Genomic DNA, 21,508 nt, shown 5'->3' with positions numbered 1-21,508 from the left:
TAATGTATCAAATTGGGATGTTAATTGATTAAGTCGTTCTCTGAGATTTAAATCCAAAAGACTTTAAACCTATTGGCTAAATGCACATGCAAATATATTTTCTCATTGATTTATATCTCTGAAAAACTCTTCCCTCGTTCATGTACAATATTGAAAAGCTCTCCAAAAACTTTTTCCTTTCGCTTTGGCTTTTTAAACGTCATGAACGCTATAAAGGGTGCCAAGTGTTTGGTTTGGTCGGGCCAGCAGAGGGCAGCAAATGGACGTCATATCGTTACAGATGAAACAAACTACACTAAAACAAAACAAAAAAGGAAATTAGTTTCTTCAAAAACTTATGGAAACTAAAATCTCAACTATAAATGAAAATCCCAAACCATGACAACTGTGATTATGAAATTTCTTTCAAATAAACGCCAATTAGGAGTATTAAAAATACTGTTGTCATTATTTTATTTGCAATACTGGCAAAATGTACAAACTAGGACTTTAATTTAGGAGACTTTTCAAATTCTCATATCATGTATATTGTAATATAGTTTAATTTAAGAATTAAAAAAATGAATTTCTTCAAGGCGCACAATTTTTTAATTTATTTTTAAATTTGGATTTTAACGAAAATGTTGCAACAAGACACTTTAGAGATTAGGTATATTAACAAGAAACATTGAATTGACACACATCATTTTGCTTTTGCCGGTCACATAAAATGATGTGACGGGCCAAATCTGGCCCCCGGGCCTTGAGTTTGACACGTCCCCTACAAGTATACCTACATTTTATTTTCTTGCTTGGGAGGCATCACCAAGTTTTTGCGACATAACAAGAGCCCGAGACAAATTGTCTCAATATTTCATTAATATGACCTCTAACCCAAGTGACTGGACTGGATTTGACCAAATCTATTCCAATCCAGGAAGTTGTATCCCAACTCCAACACACCTGATTCAAACCATCAGGATTGTTTCCAGGTTTTTGCAAAGCTTGCTGAACAGGAGCTCTTGAGAACTAGATTTAGTCACGTCTCCCCAACATGGTGGCAGCTTCTCAAAACGAAAACCCTCCTACACATACGTCATGGCAGGGGGGGGGGGATTCCTCACCAACCCCCCCTCCCTTTAATAGGCGCGTGCTGTCTTGCATCTCAGCATCCTCACCACACAGCCAATCACGCCACGCATCCTGCTCTGTGTGCCGCACGGAGTCACGCTCTAATTAGACTGTAAAGTGAGCAAGATTTCTTCTTCTGCTTCTCCGTACAAGTGGAAACAGACAGCATGAAGAAAACTCCAAATCCAGGTAAGGACATTTTTAAATAGACTTGTAAATATGTGTTATTTCTGATGATTCGATTTTATCTTGTGTTTGTGTCTATAGTAAAGCTTAAATTAAAAGTTGGTTTTGGTCGGTGTATCTCTTTTGGGAGGATTTTGGAGGACAGTTGTGCATGAAGCACCCAAGGGTGCGCCACTAGGTCCCCTGGCTTTTAAAGTCAGATGTTCATCCCAGATGACCTTTTTTTCTCTCTGTGGATGCACCGGCTCCCTCAGGGACTCTGGCCTCATTGTGCTCTCACAGTATTCTGCTTTTGTGTATGGAAGTTTTTGGACTGTGCATAGGATGGACAATCACAGCCCCCAGAAATTTTTTTTACGTACCGACCTAACTGCATTGAGGGCAAATGAGTTCAAACTTTTGCTGGTCTAAAAAGCGCTACATGCATTTCATAGCATTGTGTCACATGCGATATTGGAGTACTTTTTAAAAATATATATATTTTCTGCCATATTTGGCTTCTAATATTTTGACTCTTTCAAGGTTTAAAAATTCTACAGTGAAGCCCCCAAAAATATTATAGCTGGTTTTCTTGACGATTTGCAAGTGGAATAAACAAGTGAAGATTGACGTAGTAGAGACAAATAAAAGTTCGTCGTTCTGATAAAATAGCAGAGCGTATTGACCAAATTCATATTATACAGCAGTCCCTTATGATTATATAGGAGTGGCTAAACTATTCATTTATTTATCCATTTATTAATTTAATTGTTTATTTATTTATTTATTTATTTATTTATTTATTTATTTATTTTTTTATTTATTTGTTTGTTTGTTTGTTTGTTTATTCATCTGACCTAAACATAAATTATGATTGCTAAAATGCAGATTTTTTGAGTAACTTTTCTTCTGGGCCCCATCTGCATGGACAACATTTAGGAACACACAAAACAGACTCTTGGGAAGGGGTCGCTCCAGCTGAGACAGGCAGATTCTTTGACGCAAAAAGCACCGTGAAATCCAGGCCTAGAGAATATTGCTCAGTCATTCATTGCTGTTGATCGAAAATGACATCAGAGTCCCACATATTTGCTTCCACCTATATCGCAAAGTATTTTTGGGGATGTTGATGGCGGGACCTGGTTTGACTTGATGAGCTAAATGGACTCGTGTGATTCTCCACTTTGAATTGCAGTGACCCCGAATGAACAGAGAGATTCGTCGAATGAATGCACTGCGCTTCTTTGACTCCCCCCCCCACTTCTTTCAACGCATGAGAGATCACAGTCCACTGTGTTATATCGTCTCATGGCCTGTCCTCAGCTTTCAATATACTTCTCTGTGTTGGACATTTGCCCGGGGGAGCGTGTTATGAGGATTTATTCCACTTTGTAAAAGAGTGTTCTTGATGTTGACCTGCAGGTTCAAGTGAACACTGGAGCAAAAATAATGTGGTGACAGTGGAAAAGATATTTGGAAAGAAAACGGACTCAATGTTAGCTGCATTGCTGTGTGACGAAGGCTCAGGTCATAAACTATTATTTAATTATTGTAATCAGTACTAACTTTACTATATATGAGTTTGTCTCAGTTACAGAAAGTATAGTATTAGTAGTAGTAGTAGTATTACTGCTGAACTGAGAAGCCGAGAAAGGAGCTGAGTGTTAAGTACAATATATCTCTTAAAGGGAGAAGTATGAAAAATTCAATTATGTCTTCAAAGAGCTATTTTTCTCATTAATATGCATGATAAATATTTGTTTTTGGTGGCAGAGGCTTGAATGGATTACATTTATTTCAATGGAAAAAATGAGGAGTCAGTGTTTTGAGAATCAAATTGAAAACAACTGAAACTAATGTGGAAATTCAATGAATCCTTTGTCATGCTCCCTCCATTGACTCCAATAGAGTCGTTGCAGGCGAAAGGGAGTCGAAACACTTCTTTCTTTCTCTCCCACAATGTCTGCATTTTCTTGCGCGTGACTCACACATTGACCTTAGATTGCCACCACACTGCGATTTGATTCACAATCTCGAGTAGAGCTGCCAAAACTTGGTGGGTCGTGAAATCTTTCTTATCACCTTAACCTCCCGTGCTTGAGCTCATCTATTGGGATTAAACTGCTCTTATCATTCCTCTTTAGTCAGCAGCGAATTCAAAAGGCTCTTTGTGTCTACGATTCTTATGAGGTTGGCTGGAGATACTTTGCAAAGTTGAATTCATCTCATCCGGAGTTGATAACTTTTTCGCTCAGCTATTATCTCAATCCTCCAGGAAATGACACATCGTATTTGCTCGTACTTTTTTTTTTTACCATATGATGCATCCATTTATTTTGTCATATTGCTTGTCCTACTTAACTAGATACATAATGTGACTTTCAGAGGAAGTGTCAATAAACAACTGAGATCATGTGGTTGCAGAAGTGTGCACCCCCTCCCTCTCAAGTCTCACAAATCCTTACGGATGAGCACACATGCATGCAAATGTGAGTATGACATCATGTGCTACCGTGTCTAAAAATAGAGCGAGTGGACCGTGACGTTCCGACGTGTAAATAACATAAGGATGTAAACGGGTCACGTCGTTGCTGCTTAGCGTGACGAGCAGCCAGCCAGTCGTGAAGGACTTTACTCATTAGACAAAACACCTGATGTAACACGCAAACGCCATTAAAACGAGTGTCTTTTTTTTTTCATTCTCCGGTTTTGCTTTTGCCCCAATTAACATCAACCTAAATGTGAACATCAGAACATCTCACCGTTTGCTTGTCTCGAGTTTCATCCAAATAAACGCCTCGAGGATCGGAACGCTCTGCATCATTTGTATCTTTTGCATGGATTGCAGTTGTCTGGACAGAAACTTCAGATCAGATAGTGGACTTGCAATCTGGTGCATCCCACGGGCAAATGCAAAACAGAAGCAGTAAGCAAGGATGTCAGCAGCAGCCCAAAAAACTGAGATGAGCCAAACAATTATCAAGAAGGCCAAAGAATGAGGTGTAGAATGAATTACTGTTGAAAAGAACAAGGCCATAGGTTCATCTCTGGGAAACATATGTGGGGCCTATGGTGGTTTTTGGGATATTTGAATGGACTTTCATACTCACCCGCCATGTTAATTTTTTTTTTTAAATTACTTTGAGAATACGTTTCTGAACACGTTATATGCCGTTGTATGCAAATAGTACTGCATTGTATCGAATATTTGGGAATTTCAGTAAGGCACCTGGGACAACTACGGGGGGTCCTTAGTACCCGGAAGTAATTGACAATGAGCGGGAGTTTCGTCGGGTCTTGACTTTGACTGCCGCTGTTGTGTGTGTTTCAGGTGAGTAAAGCTTTTTTTTAAAAGATATTGAGCAGGACTTGCGAAACTGAGCTAATTATTGTTTGAGAATATGATACATGCGGTTACGGTTGTATATTGTATAATTTTGCTTATAACATGGACAGTGTGTGATGTTTATAACGGCCTCTCAGTACCCGGGTGTTGACTGTAACTGAAAACGCAGAGACAAAATGCGGGAAATTAAATTCGTAATTAATGATTGAAATTAATTTTCTAGAAATCACACCACCATAATAGAAATGTGAAATAGGAAAAAAAATCTAAATTATATTCTTCAAAATTAGAAGGGGGGAGGCAAGTAAATAAATGCATCCCTCGTTTGCTAATGATTTGGTATAAGCATAAAGCCTGAGACTTTGTTTACAAACAAAGAAATATTTAGATTTACTGGTTACATTCAGGCATGGGTCATTTATGATTGGGCACAATCGATAATTAATTCTGACCATATGATAATAACTGAGTGAAAATATTGCAGTGTCACAGTTTCAGTATTACGACGCTAAAAATCACCATTTTAAAATACTTGAGAAAATAACAATTCTGTTTCCCCCATTGAACACAATAAATTAAAAAAATATCCATATTCATTTTAAAATTCTTCAAAATAAGTAACCGTGTCTTATGACCGATGAACTATTTTTAGATCAGACTCAAAAAGCTCATCTGATTAGCGCCAGGATTAGCTGTCATTAAAAATTTACTTTTTAAAACCAGGATAAACCATCAAACTGCAAGATCAATTCTTCAGGCGGGAAGAAGGAATTAGATCTGATTCAGTTGAGCTGTGACCCTCCAACTGGGAGGGGCAGGAGAAACATCTGTCCAGAAACCCATCTTTTCGGTACGTTTCCGGTACATCGGCCTATCCCCCAGTTTGCCGTTTTTGTGTTTTCCCAAAGTCTTCCTCAGGTATTGATTTGGGCTCCGACTTGGTCATTTGATTCATTTCCCCTGTCACGCTCATCAAACAATCCATTCCGGGCGTGCTCCAAAGCCAAACTCCACATGAGCAGAGATGACCGCAGAGCTTATGTGTGTGTTTGTGTGTGTGTGCGCGCACGCACTGGCACATGTGTGTGGAGATTGTCGAGGTCCAAGTGGTGGATTTGGACATCAGGGGCTTGGCATGCTGATTATAGAGTGCCGAAGCCACGAGGAACCGCAGGAACTCTCCGTTTCTTCTCTTTCTTTTTCCAACATCATCCCTCTTTCAATTTCGGGCACATACGCCGAGTTGGAGGTGAAGGCGGTGGGGCCTCGTGCTGATGTGGCGATTTTTAAAGGAGCTTTGAGGTTGGGATCACAAAATAAAGTCGAGATTGATGGGCTTTTAATTCAAATGGCTTGTGATTACATGAGCTAATTATTTCGCATCATCATCTTTGCACGAGCGGAAAAATTCATTTTGATCGCTCTTCACTGGATAGTTTGTTGTTTGATCACGCAGAAACTATGCAACTGATGTTTCAGAGACTTTTGGAATGAAGAAGAGCGAGCCACATATAAAAACAGACTTGCATTAGTGTGGACGGAAAGCAGATGACCTTTTGACCTCAATGTGTAAAACGGTTTTAATTCAAATATCCTGTCAAGTCATCAGTTTTGTTGTTTGTTGTTCTCCTAATCTGACCATGATTGTGACAATGTCCACAATGGTGTCAAAGTATTTTTTTAACCAGAAACCTCCTTAATCTTATAAGTGATGTTTGATGAACCCCTACTTTACGCAAGTTGTTCTGCCAGCTGCATTTTGCGTCTAATGGTTACCGTATGGCGCGAAGGAAATTGCAGCACGGCCATATTGTGATGAACCGACGTTGCGGCTGGCTCGACGCTCCAACTGACCTCATGATGAGATTTCAATTGTCAGCAAAGTGCAAAAAAGAGGAGCCTATAGTTGCGGCTGAAAAGGAGGCCGTATTTTCCGACTGGATTTGATTAGATACGCTGCGTGAGCGCGCACACTGTTCGTATTTTGTATATGTGTGTGTGTGTGACAAGTAACAGGGTCACGAGTTGGTTCTAATTTTGTATATTTCCCAGCGTCGGCTGGTTGGCCTTCGGCGTAGACTGGACCCGGTGCCAGCTGCTGACTCAACATGAGCAATGATGTGGCCTTTCTTCACCATGCTGACTTTATCAGTCCTGAAACGTCTACACTTTTTGGGGAATCTGTGAAAAGGCTGCTTGTGATTTATGCACATTTACATTTATTGTAAAATGTTAATCTCCTTCAGGCTTCGTCGTTGCCTTTACCTTCCACAATTTCTCTCGCTCTTCCTTCAGCCTCTTGGTATTCCTCCAGTCTTCTTTTCCGGATCGCTACTGCTGTGGTAAATGTTTATCCACCACCGCTTGCTAAGGCTGCTTGGGCTGTCCGGATCTGGTTGTGATCTTGGCCTGGCTGCTCTCAACCACTTTTGGAGGTGTCTGCCATCTTGATTCTGGAACCTCTAATTTGTATTTTGCATGGCACACTAGAGTGGAACTAACCCGCAGCTACACAGTTGCCACTCATTTTTGAAGAACTCAAGTAGTTTAGATTTGATAGAATTGCCATGTTTTTGATGTTTGGCTTTGTGCTGGGTTGGGATGATCTATAAATATATTTTTGGGCTCTTTATACTCTCCAAAATGCAGCATTGTGCAACTGTCTTCAGTCAGGTGGAAGGTCTAATTGAAAAATCACAACACATTCGGACCTTACCCTTGATGCACTTCAGAATCCTTGAAATTGATTCCAGATTTAGTATAAACTTGCCATAATGGCACCACGAGGAATTATGAAGCCACTATACAAAATGCCGGACAGCTATTTTCTTAAGGAAGCACAGTCGTGGGCGTACAGGGTGAGCTTCTAAATTTGGCTTCTTTGGTGGATGAGTGATGTGAAGAGTTTTGTCATCCTCTGTACTTGCCCCAGGTTGGATGTGGAGCAAACGAGGAGGACAGCGCCTCCCCGTGCTCCCCCCCACCCCTTCTTTCTCTTGGCAGCACGTGCATTGCAATGTATGACGAAGACGCGGGTAGTGAGGATGGGGGGGGGCACGTAGCGCTCTGGTGAGGTCATCCGACTGTGGCTGGCTGCACCGCATCACACTGCTCGTCTTGTTTTATCGCTCATCAGATCACATACAAGTGTGGTTCTTAAGGCTCCACTGTTCTCATCAAACTGTCTGTAGCAGCGTTTGAGTTTGAAAACATTGTGTCATTCTCCATCAACGTTGCTTGCTTGTTAATGAAAGAACCAATTAATTTAGATCTTTTTTTTTTTCCCCCCATCTTTTCCACTTTTTTGACTTTTTACAGACGTCCAAGACTTGCCATGCATCAATCGCTGGCAGGCATCCCTTAAGTGGACGCTGGCGTGCTGGTGACTTTTTTTTTTTTTTTTTCTCTCCCCCAGTTGTTACGCTCCACTCTTGCATAACTATATATAGCATGTTGGAGTCACGCGTTTTTGTGAGGGCTTACATTAATGTGCAGCCCAAGGCCCACCATCCATCCACTCACTCAGTCAGCGTGTGCTATGCAACCCTTTTTAGCGGGAGTGTGTGTTTTTTTTGCATGATTGAACAAGCACACGTGACTGTCTGTGCCTCATGACCATCTGCCCCAGTGACTGCAAATATAGGCTGCGTCTTTAGCGTATGTGCTGGAAAGTGAATTTCTGATCATCTGTGTGTGTGTTCAGAAGATGCGCTATCATCCATGATGAATACGTGGTCAAGTCATGTGAGTTGAATGCAGAGTATGTTCAGTGGGTGTTCATTTCATTGTTCGTAGCCATTCCTTGGAGTGGGAGGGTTAGCCTCGATCTGGTTGGAATGATGGAGTGTGCAGGTGATGAAAGGTATGTGTGAGGGAGGAGGAATTATGTTGTTTACAAGAGCGGGCAACCTGATTATAGGCTGACTGTCTGTTAAAGAGGGAGTTTGGAGGGTTCAAACTGTTTTGTGTTCGATTTGGATTCGACCTAACTCACTTCAGAGCTACGACCCTCGTTTATTTGTGCAGCAACGTAGAAAGATGAGCATTCATAATGTCATGTGGTTATGTAAGTGAGTAATTAAGATAAATAGTCACAAAAAAAACCTCCTTGCATCAGCAAAATAGGAGCACTAGCAATTCTATGCTAGCATTAGCAGTGTAAACGAGCCGACATTAGCCAAGATTGCTATGTTGATCACATGACTAACTTTGGATATGTAATGATGTGTTGCTGTAACACCAAATTTTTATCAGTTCGAAGTTTTACTTTTTGGAATCTACTACAATAATTTAAAATTGGAAAAAAAAAAAAGCTAATTCTGCATTACTTCTGACCCCTCTCATCTGCTCGAGGTGCCTCCGTTCTGTTTTCATGGCTTATGCAGTTATTAGCATTAAAAAAATTTATGGTAGTGGATATTTCACCATAGATTCAGCAAAGTTCAGGGTAACAGGTCAGTGCGAGGTCGCTGTGGTGTGCTCGCTATGTGTGCCATAAATGATTGACATTTCTGTCCCTGATTGGTGTTTTCTTTTTTGCTGAAGCACCAGATGGGACCAGACAGAGCTATTATTTTCAGATTATTTTCCTTATGTACCTTTGGCAGTTTGACTAAATATGACAGTCTTTTTTTTAATGGCAGACCCCCCTCTTTAAGATGCTCAGTAAAATTAAGCGTACAACCAGATGGAAATGATGTCATCCCTATACAGCCACTAGCCATTTTTTCCACGGGGATGGGAATCAGAAAAATGTGTCAATTGATTTTTACTTTTAAAAAAAAACACACAATTTGAACACATTCATAGCACAATAAACGCAAAATAAATTGTCCTTTTGAATAGGACATTTAGAAAATGACATGACTACATAGAGGAGCCTTTTAAGGACTTCTCTCTCTCTTTGTTCAAGTGTAACATCATCACACCATGACACAACCGGCTGATTAGCCACACGAGCAATTGTGACGACACAAACACACACACACTTGCCCAAGACAATGTCGACACTGTCGTGTCACAAGCAGACACGCGTGCTGGAATTGAACAATGGTCTTGTTGTAGCATAAACACTCAAACGAGAGTAGTATCTGCAAATGATGGCCTTCCCCCCACACGCGTCATTTGGGTTCACATACACCCAGGCTCATCCTAAAAAAAACTAATCTGCTTCCTCTGCTCTGCCTCGCATCACTGCTCCGATGTCTGAATGAGCACCAGGATTGAAGAGGGAGGGATTCATTTTGTTTCATCTTGATCTTCTCCATTTGTCTTCATGCCATTTAAAATTGAGATTCACTCTTAATCTCACTTGTTCAGATAGTTGTGCAACTAGAACACGTGTTGACTAAATGTTTCCTGAAAGAGAAGAGGAAGCAATATCCTGTCTTTTTCTTCAACAGTTTGTGTTTCCCAATGAGAGTGAGGGTCTATAGCGGCCTTTGACCTCTTCTGACTGGTAAATGGGGTCAGAGAGTGAATCTAAGCAAGACCTCAGCACTAATGTCCACTGAATATTGTCTGTACATGATTCCTCTTTTATTTTCCCTCATGCGAGGACACAGTTTTAAAAAAAACTGCTGATGCAGTCACTTTTTTTATTTGCTGTGTGTCCATAAATAGTGTCCCTGTGGCTATTTTGCAACAAGGACAACATCTGCTACATCAGAACCAACAAAAGGCAACGATAAAAATGCTCCTCTTTATCTTCAACAGAGTATTCACTCAATTCCAAATTGAATTTCCCCCTCATGCCGTACTTTACAGACTATCTTGGTGTTATTTCAATTCCCAAGCGAGGCGACAAATCTGTGTACAGGCCTGCTGTCCCACCACGAGGAACGCCAAGCTTAGCTTGCAAGCTAGTGGCTAACACCTCAAGTTGTAGCCCAATGAATACGCTGGTTTTTATTTCAGCCGTGGAGAACATGCAAGCTCCAAGCTTGAGCTGAGATTCAAACCTTAGCACTGGTTCTGACCATGTGTTTCTCAACACTGACATCAATATGAGCATGAAGCCATTTTGGTGTTGACTATCGAAAAAGCTTCAAGAAAGCAATCAAAATGCGACTCCATATGAGTCGCACATGGCCCGCCGACGTCAGTTGTTACCCTGACAGACTGAAGACATTAAAAGTTGGAGGAAGTCAGAGGGAGGAGAGAGGGGAGGGTTGAGCACAGGGGGGGGACAGGGTGACGGGGCAGCAGGAGTCAGTCGGTCGAGGCATGAAAAGGGGAAGTTGTTCATGAAGGAAGGGAGAGTCTTAGTCCAAAAAGTGGCTCTCTGAGGTGGAATTATGGAGCGAGCCAGAATAGCCAGTAAGTGCTGTCCATTTCTCAGTCCATAACGATTTGCATTTGCTTTAATGGCTTTCTTGCATTCTTAGATCTTAAAAAGCGCATGCACCACCATCTCCGAAAAACTAGCATATGTGCAGCAAACTCCAGCGATCGCCTCGCTGTCACCAGCACCACTTTTAATCTTCTCGCACGGAGCGCCGGAGATTGGATGAATTGCGGCAGATGGTTTATTTTAAGATACAAAGGAGGATAGAGAGGAGCAGATGTCAGAGGTTTTGAAGGAGGATCTTGCAAGTCTTGGGATGCTTTGGTTGTGTCATCAAACTGTAACTCTGAATGCGTGGAGCAGCGGCTCGTCTGCGTTGAGCCCTAATCCACAATTTTAGTCTGATTTAATCCGGACGTCATGCTGAGTGACAGTGCGCAAATTGGTTTATAATTCAAATATGGATAAAACACTTTAAATCACTTGAACAGACTACAATGCTTGTCGTGTGTGCGCAAATCGTCCACATGGTGTCAGTGTTGTTATCCAACATCATTTATTTCTCTGAAAGGACGCCTGAGAGTGATTCATATTTTAAAATTAAAAATCTGTGATGACTCATGACAATGACCTTTCACCAGATTTTTTTTTTTTTAAATTTCTGCGGCACTGGCTGTTTTGTAAAGTATTTAGAAGATGTTAAACATTAGCTTCAAAGTTACTTTAAAAATGAAAATTTATAGAATTATCAATAGTTAGGTGGCCACCATATCTCGATAGTTAGATAGTGGTGGGCAAAAAAAAAATGTTGTGGACTACTGGTTTAAGCAAAAAAAAAAAAAAAAGACCTCAAACGACACCGCAACACATATAGACAAACAATATGACAATGATAACGGTCATATATTCTTTGTCCTCTGCAAAGAATGATCACTATTCCACTATTTGAGTAAATCGTTTATATACATATCGCAAATTGCATTAATACGACATGATCACATGACATGTCAAAAGAGCCCCAATTAGCCACTCGACTGAAAGAGTTCAGAAACTATACCAGACTTGCAACCTCCACGTAAGCATCAGTTAAGATCTCAGAATGAAGGAAATCAAGGAAGTTCAGCATGTTCCATAAAATAGGTGTAGAGGATATCCTTTTGGAGTCAACGCCTCACATTTGCGCCTTCGCCCTCCTGCTGCGTCATATTCATTTATTTCCCAGCTCATTTTTGAAGTAGAGTGAGTAATGGGGCCTTTACATAAGTGTGTGTGACAGGTCAGGTGATATTTTCCAGCGTCGTGATGTAAGAGGAACGCCCTCAGCTGACCGCTGAAGGTGTGAGAAGAAAATAACCAAAGACATCCAATTACAGCCAATTTGGGGAAACATTTCCTCATCATTTATATTTAAAATCTTATAATTCAGTTTATGCATAAAATGTTCAAAACACCTTTGAATGAAATAAATTCGAAACAATGTACCATATAATGTGTGTGCAAATAGTATCAGTGTTATAGCAAATTTATGGTAATTAAATCTATTATAGCTAATTTAGTTTTAATTCCATTAATGCCCTAATTATTCGATACAATTTTACACAATAAGCCTGCATGCAGTTAAAATAATTTCTCCGAGAAGCTCTATTATTATTCAATTTTACAAAAATAGACGCTAAGCCCTCATTCATAAATTTTTAACTACTCAAAAAATAATGACTAATGTAACCAACTCTTGTGTCATTCCTTAGCACAAATAAATGATGCCAAATCTTTCCAGCCATCAGACACACACACACACACACGCGTCTCCAGATGTTGTTTTGGAACCTTTCCGCATTCTGTCATTCACCGCTGCCACTAGTGTGTGACCATGTTTACATAAATACACTGGCTGTGCTATCGTGTATATTTCTCACACTCTTTTTTTGGTTTAATTGTGTCCTCCCAAACATTGCGGCACAGCTTTTACAACACGACTCACTTTAAACTGGCATTGCTGCTGATGGGCCACACACTCCGATGCATCTAAGTACAGTGTGTATTTATATACTTGTATTTATAAATACTATGTTGTCGACTACGTTTTCACCACCACGTGCTTAAATGCACAAGTTATAAATGTGCATGCATGCGCAGCTGCAGGATCTGTGCTGTATGTTATGTGCACACTAATTAAAAAAAGAAAAATGTCGAAAATTTAAGGGACAGATGTTCTCCGTGATTAACTCCGTCCTTTTCCAGCACCTTTTTCTGTTCCTCATCCAGTGACACCTCCACAGCAACTGTGCCGTAAACGCACAATGTTTCCCTGTCTCGCCATTGGCCTGCTTTAGCGTTTTATTAGCCTGAAACAAGAATAGAACTATTGCCTCAAATGGAGTCTTGCAGCCTGTAAAGGTACCAGCTGTGACTGCTTGCATTTTTTTGCCATAACAAGACTGTTGTGTTGTGTAATCAATGATGATTAGATAGAACAGTCTGGGCCTGCTTCCCGTGTTGGGGTGTGTTGATTTCCTTTGAGTGTTGACTTTCCGTCTATAACCATAAACTAATATGGACCATCAATACTCTCCTTCCCTGTAAATAATAGGTCATATACAAATTAGAGTTAGGCAGTACGAATCATATTTGCCTGTGCAACCAGAAGATCAACTTTGGTAGATCATTGGTGGACCAGTCAGGTCATCGCTCATGTTGTGTTAGCGTAGCATCAAAGCAAATGATAATGTTGTATTTAGTTAATTTTGGTGCGCAGTAAAAATCATCATTGGACTGGGTTCATGAATCCTTTTAGCCAACGTGGGAAAACAATATATTAAAAATCTCCTAGCCACTTGCTATATATATATATATATATATATAGCTACGTTACGTTAGCTACGTCACATTAAGCGCCTAAACCTTTAGCCACACTTGTCGTTACTACCTGATAAAACACGGATTCCAAGAAACCTAGATTTGATTAACCCTTTGACGTTTAGCACTTTTAGTGATGTATTTAGTTGTTAACATCAACAAAAACAAAAACAATTTGACGATGTTTGTCGACAGTGTTGTACTAGCCCTGACCTGTTGGGTTGTGCCCCTCAAGCCCAACATTTCCATTCGGCCCAATAACAAAAAGTGGGTTAGGTGCTGGAATTTGACTCATTGCCTAGAGGCGCCGTCCTGGTTTAATGTCAACTTTTACCAGGATGTCAACTCTGGTTTTTACAAGAAAGTCGCAACCGCTGAAGGGAGCGCACTTTAATTAACATGCCAGCTGGCTTATGGGGGCCCCTTGGTGAAAAGTGACACTTAAATCTCTACATTACAGTACTTAAAGAGCCTTGGCAGTAAGGAAGGAGATTTGGACTGATTGTAGGTTGTAGAAGGTTTAATTTACACACCAGTACACAATTCAATGGCATAAGTCCTTAATGGATTAATGACCAACCTAATCATTTCAATGATTTGAAAAATGATTTATGATTTAAGTTACTAGTTTACATTTATTTATTATTGTTTACTTCTGCGTTATTCCTGCCTGATGGGAATAACTGTCGTTGTCCATGTACGTTTTGGACATTTGATCATGGAGGTCTCATGTGTTCCGTGAATGTAAACAAAGTTTATTAGATATACGCTACTCATAATGTTGATATACAGAACCCCCCCCCACACACACACGAAGGGAGTAGAGGGGAGTGTGTCTTCTGCAGGGAGGGGAGAAGAAGGAAGAAGGAGGAGGCATGCGTGTTTATTCTCCAAAGTTTGAAAGTAGTTCTAAGCCACAACTTCGGGGTTGTTAAAGAGTTGTGGGCGTGTGACACTTGTTGCCACCATTTGGACACGAGCAAGCAACGCTAGAAATATGTCGGAATCAGGAGTCAATTCACACCTGGAGGGAATCCTTTCAGATTTTGAAGGTTTGTGTTCTTTCAGAATTGATTTGATATGAGGAGAATGTGTGCATGTATGTGATTGTGATGTTTACTCGAATGATTAAAAGCAATGTCAGATTTGATTGTATAATCCACGTTTTTATTTTGCTGAGACTAGAAAGTTAGATTTTTTTTCTCCCCATCTATTCTCCAATGTCACCACTAAGCATCTTATACATGATGTGCCTCAGGGTGTGGTTAGCCTACCTTCAACAGATTGATTTAACAAAACAATCAAAAAAACAGGTTGACAACCGGACCCAATTTGGTCACGTTTTCATCTTAATTGAATTTAAAATTGAATCAGTTTAACTTTCGAGAGAGTAGCTCAAGATAAAGTCTGAAGCAACTCCCCCTCAAAAAAAAATATGTACTTTTACAAACTTCACGTCTCCTTTGTTTGTGGAACCGACGTAGTTTCCTTTTGTCACTGTTATTTTTTTTCTCCCTCTTTTACCTTTTTCCTTTTCCTCCTCCGGCCACACTTACTTCCTCCAGCTGGTCTTAAGCCTCAAAGTCACTCATTCATGTTTTTATCAACAGAAGGGCTCACGTATAGACTTTGGTAGCTTTTGTTATTTTTCCTGTTCATCTGTGGGGTGCCATGCTAAAAAATAAACAATACTGGAGACAAAGTAGAAAAGAAAACACAATTGGTCTTGCATTAAATGTTAGCAAATAAGCAATTTAATAAAAAGTCAAACACATAATCAAAAACACTAACATAGTATAAATCACATGATCTAAAATAAAATTACTCGTCAAAGGTTGTCGCCTGTAGCCGAGCACCATTTAACAGCTGGCCGGATTATCTTGTTAGCAAAAGTAAAAAAAAAAATCCATCAGAGATGCTATTGCCCCTTAGCGATTGAAACCTTTCGGTTAAACATCTGCTACCAGGATCTGCACGCAACCCACCTCACTGGTCGTCCATCTTCATCCAGAACATGGGCAAAATTCCATTCCGAGGGTCGACCCAACCCAACAAATCTTTTCATGTGGCTTGTCCGAATTTGTTCTTCACAACGGCATCAGTGAGTAGTTAGCACGTGATGATATGGGGTGTCAAGGATTCGTCTAACAAAGCGAAATACTTTCGATCGCCTGCCCTTGGCTTGCCGAATACAGTTTGTTTTTGCTGGTTTGCACCGCATGAGGATTCATCTTCCTGATGTCTAGAATTTCATAGGAGATTATGACAACAAGGTTGGCCTGAACCATTTTTCAACTTCTACATTGTTTCTATCTTGTGATTATTCTTATGCCAACTTTTTTTTTGTGGGCACATAGAGTGTATTTCAAAATACACTATGTAATTGCATATATAACTTAACACTTAACACATGGGGTGTATTACGACAAATAACCGTGAAGTACAGTAAAACCACACCTGCTGCCATTTTTCTGTTTTTGAAGCACTACTAAAGCCTGTCTACTTTATTCTCGCACTTGAGACATTGTACGTAAATTTGTAAAAAAGTAGTCCAACAGTGTTCTTAATGAGCTTCCTCCATGGACCGAATCGCTCCATTCTAGCTCATAGTCTGGGAATGCCGTTTCACCGGGAACAATATTCCTTCATCGGATCTGTCATCCCCTCACTTTTCGTACCGTTCTTGTAATAGTCATGCTCGCATGATTGGAAACCTATTTCCATGTTTATCTAGTTGACCACATTGAAAAGCCTTTAGGGAAAACATAGCATCGCAGTTGAGTGATCGCCTTGGAGATGCGTGCTTTTTCCATTCCCCTATATTCGTAAACATGAAAGGGAGAATGGCTCAGTCCACATCTTCTCTTAAATCATGTGCACTTCACTGCACACGCTGTAAATACAAAGTCAAGCGTTCAAGTTGTGCGCTTTATTCTCAAGCCTGAGGGTGTATAATCACAAAGTAACCAGGAACACAAATAGTCATCGGAACAGGTCAATCATTTCTGCAGCTTTTTTTTTTATTCATGACAAACCATGTGAAAATGCATATAGTACATATTTGCAAATCAGTGTAACATCAATAGATTAAGTAGAGAAACAAAGAGTACGACTAGTGTCGAAACGATCTTAAATTATTGTTGTCTTCAGAGTTTGTTAAACATTCACTCTGCTTGTATAATCGGCAGACTAATGTTGGCAGACTAACACATAATAACTTTGGCTGGATTCAAAACTAGCCACAACCTTGGAATGGATTTCTTTTCAACATTTGGGAAATGAAAGGAAAACTGGGGTGAGGAGGACACTGGCAAGTGAATTAGCACAGTTCACTCGAGTAAATATCCACTTAAAGACATTACAAGTTGTTTTATTGTGCTCGAGTGGATGTCAAAGTGTGTTCCCATGAGAGCAAAATAGAAAGAGAGGGACGTTTACCCAAGTGTTAACAATTTTGCTAACTTTGCTAGCTGTTTAGGATGATCACGTGGCATAAAAATAGATTCTAGTTACTTCATGACAAAAGTTTATAACAAAACGGCACCCACTATTGTGATCTTATTGTTGTTATTGTTTTCCATTCAAATTTAGATTTACTTTCAGACCTGTCTAGAGGTCATCCAAACTTTTTAGATATCAAAACGAAGACAAAATAACATTTAAGGTTAGCTGAATAACCGTGGAAGCATTTTGTTTGCGTTTAAATGTTAGCTAATAGCACATTAGCATAGCATTTATGCTAACTGTAAAATGTTGATCTTATTCGAATTCATCGGTGATTTCTATTCTATGCATGTTTCTGATTGATCAGCCAAAGTTTACCTCATGACACGATTTTGTTACCTCAGCTGTCAATGTACAAGTACGTTCCGCTGTACTGTACATCTGTTATTCATTTGATGGATGAGTCCTTGAGATGTCCACTTGTTTTCGTCAAACGGTGAATTGTATCAAATGTCCACCATGTTGGAATGAAGCGCAGTAAATTAGATTAGTCCATTCACGTTGTTGTAAAGGGCATACGGGAAAGCGCGAGTTCCTCTTGTTTTTGGGTATACTAGCTGAAAAAGAAACACTCATGTATTCTCGTAATGCAGAAACTCACAAAAGAAGAGTTTGTTTCATCGGTACGCTCAGAAGAACCAGAGGCCACAAACTGATAAAATAATAAACAATTTGGATAGGAGCTGCTTTTAAGGGAGATGACTAAAGCTTGTGCGTCATTATGTTAGCAGCTCCTGGGCATTGGCATGCCACGTCATTCATTCCCAGCTAGTGCATTCTCCCCAAGGGGGAGTCCCATCCCTCACTATCTTCATCTCGTACAGTACATCTCTTTTCTCCTGTCACGACTAAGCTCGAGGAAGGATGCATGCTCGTGTTGCTCATAAATTCTGGGCAAGTGAGCAATTCTTGGCTCATTGTGTGCAAACACAGAATGCCTCAAATGCTCTTGCATAAAACTCCATATTTGAATGGGTTGCAGTAGATGTAGCATTAAGGTCACAAGAAACCAACTCGTAAATTTCCTGAAACTAAAAGCTGTGGGCGATGGGAGATGTCCCATCCCTGAACTCCAGGGCATTTAAGACTTGATATGAACTTTTTAATTAGCTAGCTTCATGACCTTGTGTTGTGCCTGTTGAAATATGTCCTTTTTGTCCTTTTCTGACAGCTCTGAAGAGGTCCTTTGAGGTGGAGGACGTTGACACTTCAGCTCACTTGTCTCCCGGTTCCAGACGCACAACCAACGTCCCTCACCGTAACGCCATGTCTCCCACCAGCATCTACTACCGCGACCTGGGCACCGCCGCCTCGGTTACAAACAACAACAACCTCAACTACACCCAGCCTCGTTCCATCATGGGCGGAGGAGGCTCCAAGACTCCGGAGCCAGTATCACGCCGCTCCGAGCTGTCCATCGATATCTGCGCCGCACCCAGCAAGCAGATAGATGCCACAAGCCCCGCATCTATGCGCTTTTCAACCAACAGCGCCCTAAGGCGCCCCGAGGTCCTCGGCCACTCCAAGACTCCGGAAATGAGCCACAAGCGGGAAGTCACTTTTGCCAAGACGGATTCCCCGGGGACACGGCGTAACGAGGGCAGCGGTCACGCTAACGGCACCGGCCGTGCCCCGGAACAAAGTCATACCCGCAAGTTTGAGCCTCCCAGTCCCGGGGACATTCGCAAACCTGAAATCAGCATCACCAGAGCTCCGGCGGAGAACAACGGCCATCACCCGGCAGTGCACCACCCGCACCATCCTAATCCTCACCACAACACCATCGTCACCACCTTCCGATGCTCCTCACCGAATCACGCCGGACGTAAATCCCCCAACCCTGACCGTAAGTCCTTCTTTTATTCAAATACATTGTTTGCTTCCAATCACAACACTTCAATTGTTTACTAAATTTAAAAAAAAAACATGACCCTTTTTCCTCCTTTTTAATTTTACCGCCAGTAAAAAAGTTTGTTAAACATGATAGCTGCAGTAACACAGGCAAATGTTTCTTTTTCCTCGCTGGCCTGTCTGGCATTTATGGTAATCCATGAACTATTATGATATATTATGAAAGCGTAACCTTGGCCATCAGTATTAGTTACACTTTAAATGCTGTCGTAAGGGCTTGATAAATAGCAGTGTTGTCATGCTACTATTCGTTGTACTGCCAAGTATTTTATAATTAGCTGTTGCTTTACGGAGAGGAGTGTGATGGCGCTCTTTGCCTGTTTATTCCCATTATCCCGGAAGACGGGTCGAGTAGCAGAAATGTGGAAAAGAGTCTACGAAAACCAGAAAGCACTGGGCCCGTTGCCTTCCAACATCACTTCCAGGCTTCGGTACTGTCATTAGTAACGGTTGCTATTGACATGACAAAATGGCACATGTTGCTTATTTGAATATAATACCCACACACATCTATTTGAAGCATGTCTTGTTTTCATTTCTCAAAACTGCTCTGGTCGGTTTTAGTGGTTTTGAGCTTGTTAGAGGATGCCCAGATGCCGCTTTTCAATGTCAGATGCTGACACCGCAAACATCACCGCGTGCTGTTATTGATACCCTTTTCTTGGCCTAGATTAATTGGAGCTCAAGCCAGACAATTTAAAGAATACTGAATTTACCAAGGTTAACATTATCTATGTAAAATCAGGATTTTTACATGTCGCTTGGAAAAAAAAAAAATCTTGCAGCATAATTCTGAAAGAATTCATTCTGGAAAAATAAACGCAAAATATTTTGTAGAATTTGGAGTCCAAGCAAAAGGTTCTTAGTGAGAAAATAAAATACCTCAAAAGAAAACATTAGCAAAACAAGACCAGATTTTTCTTACACACTTTTGGTCACCTCCTCTTCTGACCATTTGACTCACTCAAGAGGAAATGACATCATGTATCCCTCACACACATGTACACGCACGCTCGCACACACACATGCACGCACGCACGCACTCTCCCTTCCTTCCGGGTTACGTCAAACCAATTGTTTCCCCGCCCGCAGGAGCACTTCCTCTAAAAAAAAAAAAAAAAAAGAGAGTACTTCCTCCTTCTCTCTCAATGGTCATGTGAACCAAGTCGGTCAGCTTCCTAATGTGATCCCATCAAACTATCTGTCAAAACTCAACACGAGACATTCCATTATGTTTCATCATATGGATTCCCAGTGCCGTGTTTTGACAACACATCTGTCATCTTCCAATCTCAAATCACAAACTGCACAGATATTGTATCATTTGGATACGTTTCAAAAGACATAAATGAGGCTGCCTTGAGACCAAGGATGAATATCGGCTCTATTTACGTGTATTGGATGTGTTATCTTGACAGACGGGCCTGCAGTTCATCAGTCCATCAAACAGCACCTTATCTTTTCTGGAGACGTCACTATTGTGCTGTAAAAAGCGCTTTCTGATAACGACGCTAATAATGTAGCAAAGTCAACAAATAGTGTCGTTGCTTCATTTTGTTTTCATCAAAGTAGATGTAGCAGTAAATCAAAGTAATATTTTCACTTTTTCACGTACATAATAAATTCAGTCTGGCTCATGTGGAGATCCGAAGTATATCTCGCGTTGCCCAAATAAATACATGATCTGATTTATTCCCCTAAATGTGACGTCATCATGACGGCAACAAGTGGAGCCATTTGTCTCGTCTTTGCGTTGACTTTTTCAAAGTGACGAGGTGATTACTTTCTACCTGACCCAAAGTTCACAAAAGAAAGTTTGCATGCAGGTTTACCAGGATTTAGAACTTAGAACAGTAATTTTCAGTGCATTAGTAGTTTGTGGGTTCCTCCTAGCGTTGTAGAACTATTAACAAGTATCTTAGTCATCAATTCTGTTGACAATCACACAGTTTATGAGACAATTGAAATATTTCTCATCACTGTCTCTAAATGTCATTGTGTGCTTGATTATACTAACAATGTTTTTATAATAACCTCAACCAGGACACTTGGAAAAAAAAACATCCATTTTTTTTTCCATACCGCTTGTCCCCATAGTCCGCAAGAAGAGCGTTAACATATGCCTTTTGACGTCATCGGTCATAAGTCAAGTGCACTTCCCAAACGCGCCACCAGGAGGCAGTATGATACAGGTGCAGCTGCCATTGTCGAGCCTTTCAGTTTTGGAGTGCAAACAAAACAACCTCGATGCATTGTAAGCGGGAATATTACGAGAAGATAGACTTGACACATAGATTTAGATCTAAGTTAAAGCATGGCTTACGTAAACA

At 40.6% G+C, this 21,508-nt stretch overlaps 1 protein-coding gene across 4 annotated transcripts in view; it reads left to right on the top strand.

The window, feature by feature from the left end:
• The first annotated feature begins 1,143 nt into the window (after positions 1-1,143).
• The window catches only part of LOC148399503 (neuronal-specific septin-3-like), a 37,337-nt gene continuing 16,972 nt past the window's right edge, over positions 1,144-21,508 (top strand). The window contains exons 1-2 of one of the 4 annotated variants that reach the window (XM_088372845.1): positions 1,144-1,299; positions 18,439-19,113. In XM_088372845.1, coding sequence (XP_088228971.1) covers positions 1,278-1,299; positions 18,439-19,113 — 697 coding nt within the window. In that variant the 5' untranslated portion in view covers positions 1,144-1,277. Of the gene's footprint in view, positions 1,300-4,519; positions 4,607-10,812; positions 10,940-14,662; positions 14,816-18,438; positions 19,114-21,508 lie in introns of those variants that run through there. The other 3 variants (XM_088372846.1, XM_088372844.1, XM_088372843.1) reach the window with 3 other exon arrangements.

The sequence above is a fragment of the Syngnathus floridae genome, chromosome 4 (genome assembly GCF_059516105.1).
Source record: "Syngnathus floridae isolate MCC-2025c chromosome 4, RoL_Sflo_1.0, whole genome shotgun sequence".
Taxonomy (NCBI): Eukaryota; Metazoa; Chordata; class Actinopteri; order Syngnathiformes; family Syngnathidae; genus Syngnathus; species Syngnathus floridae.
The sequence above is the reverse complement of the archived record's forward strand: the minus strand, read 5'-3'. Positions and strand labels throughout refer to the sequence as shown.